At 40.2% G+C, this 12,318-nt stretch overlaps 1 protein-coding gene across 7 annotated transcripts in view; it reads left to right on the forward strand.

Annotated features, from left to right (window-relative positions):
- LOC122564109 (elastin-like) overlaps window positions 1-12,318 on the forward strand; it is a 286,762-nt gene that overhangs the window by 39,975 nt on the left and 234,469 nt on the right. For all 7 annotated transcript variants that reach the window (XM_043718676.1, XM_043718680.1, XM_043718675.1 and 4 more), the window contains exon 3: window positions 8,600-8,677. In XM_043718676.1, coding sequence (XP_043574611.1) covers window positions 8,600-8,677 — 78 coding nt within the window. The remainder of the gene's footprint in view (window positions 1-8,599; window positions 8,678-12,318) is intronic.

Here is a 12,318-nt window from a genome sequence, read left to right on the forward strand (position 1 = left end):
TGCTTGTGTCTTCCCCAGTGGACACAGATCTGAAGTACCAATTCAACTCTTCTGCCATTTCTTTGTTCCCCGTAATATATTCCCTTGTTTCTGTCTTCAAGGGCCCAATTTTAGTCTTAACCATTTTTTTCCCTTTCACATATCTAAAAAAGCTTTTACTATCCTCCTTTATATTTTTGGCCAGTTTACCTTCGTACCTCATTTTTTCTCTGTGTATTTCCTTCTTAGTGATCCTCTGTTGTTCTTTAAAAGCTTCCCAGTCCCCTGTTTTCCCTCTCATCTTTGCTATGTCATACTTTTTCTCTTTTGACTTTATATGTTTCTTAACTTCCCTGGTCAGCCATGGCCACCCATGCCTCCTCCTAGGATCTTTCTTCCTTTTTGGAATGAACTGATCCTGCATCTTCTGCATTATACCCAGAAATATCTGCCATTGTTCCTCCACTGTCATCCCTGCTAAGGTATTGTACCATTGAACTTTGGCCAGCTCCTCCCTCATAGCTCCATAGTTCCCTTTATTCAACTGAAATATTGTCACTACCGTCTCCCTTTCACATTGCAGATTGAAGCTTATTGTATTATGGTCACTACCTCCTAATGGCTCCTTCATTTCAAGGTCCCTGATCAATTCTGGTTTGTTGCACAATACCAGATCCAGAATTGCCTTCTTTCTGGTAGGCTCCAGCACCAGCTGTTCTAAGAATCTAACTCGGAGGCACTCCACAAAGGCTCTTTCTTGAGGTCCAATACCATCCTGATTCTCCCAGTCTACCTGCATGTTGAAATCCCCCATAACAACTGTAGTGACATCATTGCAACAGGCCAATTTCAGCTCCTTATTCAACTTACACCCTACATCCATACTACTGTTTGGGGGCCTGTAGATAACTCCCAAGAGGGTCTTTCTACTCTTAGAATTTCTCAGCTCTATCCATACTGACTCTACATCCCGTGATTCTAGGTCCCCCCGCGCAAGGTACTGAGTATCATCTCTTACCAAGAGGGCCACCCCACCCCCTCTGTCCTCAGTCTGTCCTTACGATAGCACGTGTAGCCTTGAATATTCATTTCCCAGGCCCTGTCCACTTGAAGCCACCAAGCAAGCTCTCTCTCACTCTCACACATACACTTTCTCTCCCCCTCACATGCACGCACATATAAGTCTATAAGGTGAAATTGCATTTTCAGAATTGTATTTGCAGATCCAGTCTATTTTGTTCAAAAAGCGCACATTCTGCAGGCAGTCAATCCATGTGACATTTTATAAATTCCTACTTTCGAAATAGAACCAGTCTGACTCAAGATTGGAATGCAGACAGACTCTATCCTCACATCTTAATGCATTGTCTGAGCTGAGATGTTACTTTTTTAAAAATAAAACCTTCAGGTATCCCAGGAATGCGACTTGAAAGAAGTTCTGGAATTTACATAAGCTTTAAGCTTTCTTGACTAATAAAACTGCTAAAGACAAATCAGGTTCATCTAACACAATCTGCAAGTAGTAAAAACTTTATTAAATTCTTCATTCTACACGGCATGTACGGACAGAAACGAAACGTCATTTATAAGTAGAAGTGATTCATACATACTAGTTTTCCCATGTAACCGGTTTCATTATTGTGGATGATCATCGCTTGTGCATTCGAAACGTTGTTAATGAGTCCCCTATCCCCGCGAGCCGAGCGCTGGCCAACCGTCCATCCCCGCGAGCCGAGCGCTGGCCAACCGTCCATCCCCGCGAGCCGAGCGCCGGCCAACCGTCCACCCCGCGAGCCGAGCGCGCACCAACCGCTCGTCCATCCCCGCGAGCCGAGCGCCGGCCAACCGTCCACCCCACGAGCCGAGCGCGCACCAACCGCTCGTCCATCCCCGCGAGCCGAGCGCGCACCAACCGCTCGTCCATCCCCGCGAGCCGAGCGCGTACCAACCGCTCGTCCATCTTTCTTGCTGCCTGTTGTTTGATTTTTTTTATATTCTTTGATGCTAATCATGCCGTTTGAAGAAATTGCAAGTCACCTTTCACTACTTTTATTTTCCACCTACATTCCAGAATCGGCCATCTGTTGGTGAGGGGGGAGGAGAATCGTAGTCACAAATTAGTCCTGATTATAGTGTCGTACAGTACGGAAACAGACCCTGTGGCCCGACCCATCAAATACCAAACTAAACTAGTCCCACCTGCCTGCTCTTGGCCCATATTTCTCCAAACCCTTCTTATTGATGCTCTTATCTCAATATTTTTAAGTGTTTTAACTACCCACACTTCCTCTGGCAATTCATTCCACACATGAACTATTCTATGTATAAAAAGTTGCCTCTCATGTCCTTTCTAAATCTTTAACTTCTCTTAAAAACATGTGCCCTAGTTTTGAACTTGCCCACCGTAGGGAAAAGAGCTTTGCTATTCACCTTATCAACACCCCAATTGATTTTATAAATCTATAAGGTCATCTCTCAACCTGCTACTCTCCAGTGAAAAAAATCCCAACCTATCCAGCTATTTTTATAACTCAAACACTCCATTTCCAGCAACCTCCTAATAAATCTTTTCTGAGCCCTCTCCAGTTTAATAATATCTTTCCGATAACAGGGTGACCAGAACTGCACAAAATATTCTAGAAGATGCCTCTGTACAACCTCAACATGACATCCCAAATCCTATAAACAAAGGACTGAGCAATCAAGGCAATCATGCTAAATGCCTTCTTAACCACCTTGTCTACCTGTGATGCAAATTTCAAAGAATTATGTACCTAACTAATAGGTCTCTCTGTTCTACAACACTGCCCAGAGCTTTACCATTAATTACATAAGTCCTGCTCTTATTTGTTTTACCAAAATGCAATAGCTTGCATTTATCCAAATTAAACTCCATCTGCCACTCCTCAGCCTATTGACCAAATTGACCAAGATCTCTTTGTAATCTTAGATAACCTTCTTCACTGTCCACTACACCACAGACTTTGTATCATCCGCAAATTTACTAGCCACATCTCCCACTTGTCCATCTTCCTTCCCACCTATCTGCTCCGCCCTCCGCTCTGACCTATCACCATTACCCCCCCCCGGGTCAGTGTGGACTTGCTGGGACTAAGGGCCTGTTTCCACACTGTAGGGATTCTGTTTATTCTAAGCTACCTTCACATGCCAGCCCCACCCCCTCCTATTTATCTCTCAGCCCCCCTTGACCCACCCTCCACATTCCTTATGAAGGGCTTATGCCCAAAGCATTGACTCTCCTTGGATACTGTGTGACTCGCTGCGTTTTTCAGTGCCACACATTTTGACTCATGCCTCCTATATTCTCATCCAAATCATTTGTATAAATGACAAACAAAATTGGACCCGAGTACTGATCCCTGTGGAACACTGCTGGTCACAGGCCTCCAGTCCAAAAAACTGTCTCCTACTGCAAAGTAAATTTTTTATGCAATTGGCAAGCTCACCCTGAATCTCATGTGATCTAATTTTACTAATTAGTCTATTATGTTTTATAAATTCCAAGTAAATAACACCTCTCATTCTTCCCTCATCAATTTTTTTTGGTTACTTCCTCAAAAAACACAATCAAGTTTGTAAGACATGATTTTTCTCGCACAAAACCCATGCTTATGCTCTCCAAATGCATGTAACTCCTATCTTTCAGAATCACCTCCAACAACTTACCTACCATCAATGTCAAACTCGTAGTTCTATAGTTTCGAGGTTTCTCCTTACATTTTTTCTTAAATAAAAGCACAACAATAGCCACTTTCCAGTCCTCTGGCACCTCACTTGTGGGGTTATAGATGATACAAATATTTCTGCTCGGGGCCCTACAATATCCTTCCTAACTTCCTAATGTCCTGGAATACACTTGATCAGATCCTGGAGATTTATCCATCTTTATGTTACAAAGACCTCCAGCACTACTTCTTTTGTAAATGAATTGTTTTCAAAGCATCAATATTTATTTCACTGAGTTCCTAGCTTCGACTTCTTTCTCCACAGTAAAAAACTGATGCAAACTATTCATTTAATATTTCTCCCATCTCCTGTCTTTGTTGGCTTTAAATGGGCCCTAGTCTCCATTGTTACTTTGTTCTTGTTACTTGTAGAATACCTTTGGATTATCCTTAACTATCTTGAATGTATACCAGGAAATTTTTCTTCATAATATTAATGCTCATTTGATTTAGCCAATCCATATGTAGATTGAAACCCCCTTGTGAATACTGCATTCCTTTTGTTACATACATCTCTAGTTTCCCGATTTATGCTGTGCTTTACATTATCACCACTGTTTGGTGGGAGTGTCTTATAGCCACCAATGTTTCCTACTCCTTTCTGTTTCTCAGTGCCACCCAAACAGATTTTACATTATGTTGTTCTGGTTGGAAGAAGTTCTCTCACTAACATACTGATTTACCACCTAAACTCCTTTTTTTTGGCTTGTCATCCTAAATGTTAAATATCCTTTAATATTAAAATCTCAGTATTAATCACCTAGCCACATCTCTCTAATAGGGAAGAATCATACTATATTTTATTTATATTAGTGCCATTAATTCACTTATTTCATTGCAAATACTGCGTACATTTGTATAGAAAATTTTTAATTTTACCTTTTTAACACTATTCTGTAATCTTGCTCTTGTTGATTCTTGGACTTGTTTCTGCTGCTTTTTACTTACAGCTTTTCTTCTTGCCAAAAATCAGTTTTGTATTCATTCTGCCTGAATTTACTCCCAGGTTCCAATACCCTTGACAGACTGGTTTAAATCCTCTCAAACAACCCAGCAAACCCCCCCCTGCTAGGTTTGCAAAGTGATCTAAAACAAAGTACTAGTAAGTTGTAACCAACCTCCCCCAGAAATCTGAAGCCCTCCCTCCTGCACCACTTTTCCAACGACATGTATGTTAGCTTTTATTTTTATTATGCCTATTTCTATAATCACTAGCACATGGTACTAAGAATAGTCCTGAGGTTACTGCCTTTGAGATCCTGCTCTTCAGGGTTTTACTTGTCTCTCTAAATTTTACTTTCAGGACTTCATCCGACTTTTGCCTGTTGCTGACAATGTGGGCAATGATCTTTTGATTCTTCACCCTCAGACAAAAGAATGTCTGGCCGCTGTTCTGTGCTATCCTTGATTCTGACACCTGGGAAGAACAAGCCACACTAGAGTAATTTTTATGTGTATCTGTTTAACTATCACAGGACCTACCAGTACCATCCTTCCACTCTCTTTCTGCCTCACCTATACAGCAAGCTACTTGTGATGTTATAAGCTTGACACATTACATTCTCTGAAGAACCGTTGCCCTCACCAGTATCTTAAATGAAACTTCAGTCACTAAGTGACATAGACTCTGTAGTATCTGTCTGCTCTTAGGATCGTAGAATAATGGAATCCCTATAGTGTGGAAACAAGCCATTTGGCTCATCAAATCCACATCGACTCTCTGAAGAGCATTCACTCAGACCCATGCCCTACTCTATCCCTGCATTTCCTATGGCTAATTCACCTGACCTGCGCATCTCGAGACTCCATGGGCAATTTGGCATGACCTACCTACCTGACCTGCACATTTTTGAACTGTGTGAGGAAACCTACGCAGACACAGGGAGAATGTGTAAACAGACAATTGCTTGAGGCTGGAATCAAACCTGGGTACCTGATGCTCTGAGGAGACTGCCCAGCAGTCATCCATTCCCTCTGTGCCTGGCTGGTTTTCATTTATGATGTGACCACTTTGCTAAATGTGACAGAGTTCACTGCTTTCCAGAAACCACAATGAGTCCAGTCACCACTCCAGCCACCACTCAAGCTCCAAAACCCAAAGCTCAAGATGTTGTGAAGGCAATTTTGATAGGTGTGATCATCTCTCAAGATATTAATGTTCTTCCATGTTTGTTGGGGGAGTAGGTAATATACCTTCTTTAGAATTCAAATAGCCTTCCTCATTGCATAAGAAACCAATGAATAATTCTGAGCATTGTCCGCCACTCTAGAAGGTTCTTTGAAATTGTTCAATTTCTAATGTTCCATCATCCATTTCCTTTACTGCTACAGATTTATTGAAAGACTTCTTAGGCATCCCTAACTATTACCACTGATCAACATCAAGCCATTTGCTTGTATATGCTCTGTGTTACTGTAGTGGAAACATAATGACTTTATTTAATCAATTTATCCTCTTTACTATTATTTTTGTTAACAGGCAGCTTCTCCCTATGACCAGATATTTTCCATTCCTCAATTTTGTATTCCTCCAATTTCCTTGAATATTTACCAGTATAGATTTGTTGCCTACTCGCTATCTATGTCGTATATGGTACCTATCTACTAGAACAGCACTAACCCTTATTTTAGAAATTTTATAGCTTGACCTAATAGATAATGGGATGCTGTTTTTAAAATTTTCCTTTAGTATTATTTCCCTCACATTCTCAAAAATCTCTTGTAATTTCATTGATCAAAACCACTGTCAAAATATAAGTTATTTCTCGCCACCAAATTGTGTGAATTAAATAAGTAACTGCATGTGTTGGAAATCTGATACAAGAAATGCAATTGCTGAAGTAACTCAGCAGGCCTGGCAGTATCTGTAGAGAGAAAGCAGAATTAATGTTTTGAGTCCAGTGACCCTTGTTCAGATTTCCAGCATCCACAGTTCTTCATTTTATGTTCAGAGTCTGTTGTGGTCAATAGCGTAATGATACAAAGAATGTAAGCAACATCCCTCACCACGCCCCCCCCCCCACCAACTTGGTCAGAACAATAGCCAGATCAAAACAAAGTAGGTCTCAATTCATCATCAAACTATTAGTTCTTCTTCACCAAAAAAAAACCTGTCTTTCTTCAGATCATGCTAGCTAAATGCTTCTCTGTTTTGAAGACCTGTTTCTATCCACCCTTGCCAACTTCACTTTCTGTAATTCTCTTGTAATTTGAGTTTTTTCATTTCTTTTTCCAGTCCAATTTGCTTCATTTGGAGATCTACAAACTTCCAGCACTTGACCTTCTATATGTTGACATATTCCGAGCAAAGGAATCCAATTTCTATAGTTCAGCTTTCTTATCCTCTGTTTTTAACTCTATTTTCAACTTTTGCCTTAAAGCTATTCACCCAACTTTTGTTCCTTGTTGCAAATCACTGTTGTGCTAAAGCCTTCCTTTAAAGAACAGCCTCTGCCATGACAAAATCATTCTGCTTTTTGAAAGAAATAGGGTTTTATGGTGAATTTTATTATTAATTTAACCATTGCACGTTCCAGCGCCTGTGTCCATCTATGGATTCAAAATCCTGCAAAGAGCCCAGTCAAGTCCAGTTTTTTTTGAAAAGGTGATATCTTAAAGAATTGAGCCACAAGATTCCATGATTTAGAACAAAAATAAAAGATCACAGCAAAAGAATCAAAGTAGTCACTAAATCCTACCTTGGGTAACCACCTATTCTAATATCCATAATCAACTTAGGTTAAAAAATTAATATACAAGCAGATTGTGGCAGTTTAAGTTATAAATTGCATGTTAAATGACAAATATAACTAAGATGGATCTTTAGCTATTGGCTTGGTAATTCATTCCATATATATGTTGTTAATGTCAGTAATAAAATTCTTCAACAATTCAGCTTCCTGGAAATAATTTCAGCCTCTCTTCTGGCATTTAGCCTGATTGATAGCAATGATATTCAACAATAATGGTATACATCTGCAGAACCTGCTCAACTCCGCTAACAATTGTCTGGAAGGCTTAGTCCACCAAAGTTAACTTCCAGTGGTAGAAACACTTTCAACAACAGAATATTATCCATTCCTCAGCTTCTGGATTTAGTGTCCATCTTCTTCAACCTGCCTGTACTGAGAAGAATCATCATCTGAGCTCTGATGGCTCTATTCGTCAACTGGTTTTAACTATCTTTAGTCATCCCTCAGATTTAATTTTTAATCTTAGTTTCTGCCTTAGTTCCCTTGAGAAACTGGAAATGACACTTTACTTTCTCAATTTTCTTTGTGGTTTCCATATTTAATGGGTCCATTTTATAATTATAAGCTTCAAAACTACAGTTTCTAACACGTGAGACATATCCTAGCTGAGGCTGAAAAGGAGATTTTGCTGATGTTGGATAAGAAATTAAGGTGAGAATAGCATACATTTTGGAGGTAGAATGAAATGGTCTTGGTAATGGTACATCATGAGGAAGAAGCTCAACTCAGTTTTCAGCAATAGACTGAGGATGTGTATTAGATGACTGAGATATCAAATAAGGAGTTTTCTGCAATCAGGACCAAAGAAGGCCAGGCCTGAACTGAATAAAATCAGTTTAGTTTTGCCACATTAACACCACGGAATGGTTCCACAACTTGTGAATAATGTTGGACAGCAAGTTGAAAAGTCCATGAACAGACTTTGGATCATTTGAGGCAGAGAAGCAAGATTAACTGTCATCATTGTCTATGTGGTTCCTGACCTTTTTCAATGAGTTGAAATATTACTTACTCAGAGCAACAGCAATGAAAATATGATTAATGCTAAGTTGTCCCCAAATGCCTTACAACTAAAGCTTGCAATCATGTAATTAATGACTTTATTTTCTCTTTTCATTGCAGGGGTGCAGGCTCCTGGACCTGGAATTCTACAGCAACAAATAGCTGCTGCATCGAAAGCAGCCAAATTTGCGGGAAGAGGTAACATATTCATATCCTGCATTCTGTAGTGACTCAATGGTAAACTGGTATTAGGTATGTCAATAAAATCAGAAATGTCGCAGTTTGATAGAGGATGAGGTAGGGGAAGAAGAACTTTAGATTATGTAGCATTTTCATGACCGCAGGGGATTTCAAAATATCTTTTGCTGAAATGTAGAAAACATGGTCAAGCATTTGTGCAAAGCAAAATGTCACAGTTGGCAATAAGGTAGTTTATCAGATTTTTTTAATGATATTGATAGACTGCCAGGACACCAAGGATAAATGCATGCTCTTCAAACAATGCCATAGGATAATTTGTGTACCTGAGAAATGAATCCAATTTCATATCTTATTCAAAGGTAGCACTTCCGATCATATATTGTTCCCTCAGTCCTGCATTGAGGCATGAGCTGAATTTTTTGCTGAGGCTATCCAGCATGGGACTTGAACTGACAGCTTTCTGACTCAGAAAAAGTGCCACCATGGAGTCAAGGCTGACAAGTACTAAATTTATGAACTGGTAATATCAAGTGCTCCCCCTTCCTCCAGCATTGCCGTTCTTTCTTTCAAAATTACTTTTCATTTTTGCCCTTCTCTCTTATAAGTGTTTGGTTGACAGTCCCTCCGTATGCAACAATTTCCGATTCCTTTAGCGGCCTCTCCCAGCAGCATTTCTTATCATTGCTTCAATCTGGCTCCATTCAGCATACTGAAACAAGAATTTGCATTTACTGGTACCTTTAGCACAGCAAAATGTCCTGAATATGCTTGATGGTTGTACTGTCTTTTAACATGTAAGGAGATATCGGAATAGGTGAGGAAAAAATTAATAAATGAGGTAGGTCTTAAGGAATATCTTAATAGTGGAGAAACACACTGAGAAGTTGTAGGGGAGGAGATAACTGCAAAGCTTGCAACTTATGCAGCTGAATGCATGGCTACCAATAGCAGACTAAAGAAAATTACAAATGCACGATAGGACAGGAGTTGAAGACGGGCAGAGTTATGGCCATTCCCCAGCTGAGGTTCCCCAATTTTTTGAGCAGAATATCTGAATGAGGAAGAGAGTGAACTGACTCCCCTTGATTATTCAACATCACCCCCTCCCCCACCCCCTCCATCTCAGTTTGTCATAACAAATTTAATTTTTAAAGGATCTGCTCCCTTTTTGACACGTTCCTCTCATAATCAAAAAAACTTTTTTAAAGGATGTACAGTTTAACAAAAGAGTGTTTATTAATTATTTAATGAAAGAAAAAGTAGTAACACAACACACATACATTAAAAAACACAGATTAATTTCTAAATTGTTTGTGAAGAGCAGATAGTTGAACATTGAAGCTGTTGTTATGCATTTTACGGATAGCGTTGACATTGATTAGATTAGATTAGATTAGATTAGATTAGATTAGATTACTTACAGTGTGGAAACAGGCCCTTCGGCCCAACCAGTCCACACCGACCCGCCGAAGCGCAACCCACCCATACTCCTACATTTACCCCTTTACCTAACACTACGGGCAATTTAGCATGGCCAATTCACCTGACCTGCACATCTTTGGACTATGGGAGGAAACCGGAGCACCCGGAGGAAACCCACGCAGACACGGGGAGAATGTGCAAACTCCACACAGTCAGTCACCTGAGTCGGGAATTGAACCCGGGTCTCTGGTGCTGTGAGGCAGCAGTGCTAACCACTGTGCCACCGTCCAAATAATCAATTTCAAGATTTTTGATGTTGTAGGTGCATTGAAACTTTTTTGTCCTGGCCATTTTTAACCAGTGCCTGTCTAGTAGATCTCAGAATGAGCATCTTTAACTGACAACACAAATGTGTTTAAATGACTTCTCAGAGAGGTAACCCTCACAGCACACTAGTACACTCAATAAGACATCAGGCCACATACATAGATCAGGATCGCAGTTCACTTTTAACTCCTGTCCCTCTGTGTTCTGAAAGGGTAGAAGCATAAATCTATTTCTCACTCAAACTGTTGTCTCTTTTACCATCATGTTCATACTACTAGCAGATTCAAATTCAGTTTATAATATATTTTCTCTCTTTGAAGCTTCTTTGATAACCTTGTCAGGTGTGACATTCTACAATGGGTGTACGTCTGCGTATGATGTGGATGTGCCGGTGTTGTACTGGGGTGGACAAAGTCAGAAATCACACAACAACAAGTTTTTGGACAGCAGACCCTTTGTTGGGTGTAGTGGGAGAGAAGAGCACACAGACACAGAATTTATAGGCAGAAAGGTCAAGGGTAAAGAGATCAAAAGATCATATAACTGGTGTGAATGGAGTGTCGAATAATAAGTCTCTGTAGGTGAACAAGAGTGTTAGATGGTGTGAATAAAGTGTCAAATAGCTGCATAACATGTGAAGGAATGACCTATAATCAATTAAATGAGGTAGAGAGAAAAATTAAAAAATAAGGTCTTGCTGAAGACAAGCTAAATGACTGGAATAAGATGATAGGTATAAGTGTTGCATGTCGAGGTCCAACCAAAGTAATAAGTAATCCAAAACAGTACAAACTAATTAAAGGTAGAGAGATCATAACAATTTATCAAGATGACGGTGTTAAAAACAGGACAGAAAGACGGTCTCAGGTACACATATTATCCCATGGCATTGTTTGAAGAACATACATTTATCCTTGGTGTCCTGGCAGTCAATCAATATCACTAAAAAAATCTGATAAACTACCTTATTGCCAACTGTGACATTTTGCTCACCACTCTTCTGTATCTGTAAACTCTTCTTTACTGTCCTGTCAGACGAAGTGGTGGAGGCAACGTTTAAGAGACATTTTGATGTATATATGATTAGGCAGAGAATAGAGGCACATGGACCACTTAGAGGCAAAAAGTATTTAGTATAGAGAAGCATCATGTTTGGTGGACCAAAGGGCCTATTCCTATGCCGTTCTTTCCTTTGTTCTTTTGTGAAAATATTCAACAGCTGGAAGTCAGTATCAAATGTGGTCTCTGTGTACCCATTTCAAACATATATTTTATTGTTTCAGAGTCAGTGATAAACTTAGAGCTCCCTTCTCCACTGTGGATTACCATTTCTGACATAGACATTAGACAATAGACAATAGGTGCAGGAGTAGGCCATTCTGCCCTTCGAGCCTGCACCACCATTCAGTATGATCGTGGCTGATCATTCTTAATCAGTATCCTGTTCCTGCCTTATCTCCATAACCCTTGATTCCACTATCCTTGAGAGCTCTATCCAACTGCTGTGGTTCTGTTCGCCGAGCTGGAAGTTTTTGTTGCAAACGTTTCGTCCCCTGTCTAGGTGACATCCTCAGTGCTTGGGAGCCTCTTGTGAAGCGCTTCTGTGGTGTTTCATCCGGCATTTATAGTGGCCTGTTCCTAGGACTTATAACAGCACACAAACCAACAGCTACACTCAGACAACAACTCACCAGAACGAAGGACCCGATACCCAGCATGAGCAAAACTAATGTAGTGTACAAAATCCCATGCAAGGACTGCACAAAACACTATATAGGACAAACAGGAAGACAGCTAACGACCCGCATCTATGAATATTAACTAGCCACGAAACGACACGACCAGCTATCCCTAGTAGCCACACAAGCAGACGACAAGCAACATGAATT

This window comes from Chiloscyllium plagiosum, chromosome 28 (genome assembly GCF_004010195.1).
Source record: "Chiloscyllium plagiosum isolate BGI_BamShark_2017 chromosome 28, ASM401019v2, whole genome shotgun sequence".
Taxonomy (NCBI): domain Eukaryota; kingdom Metazoa; phylum Chordata; class Chondrichthyes; order Orectolobiformes; family Hemiscylliidae; genus Chiloscyllium; species Chiloscyllium plagiosum.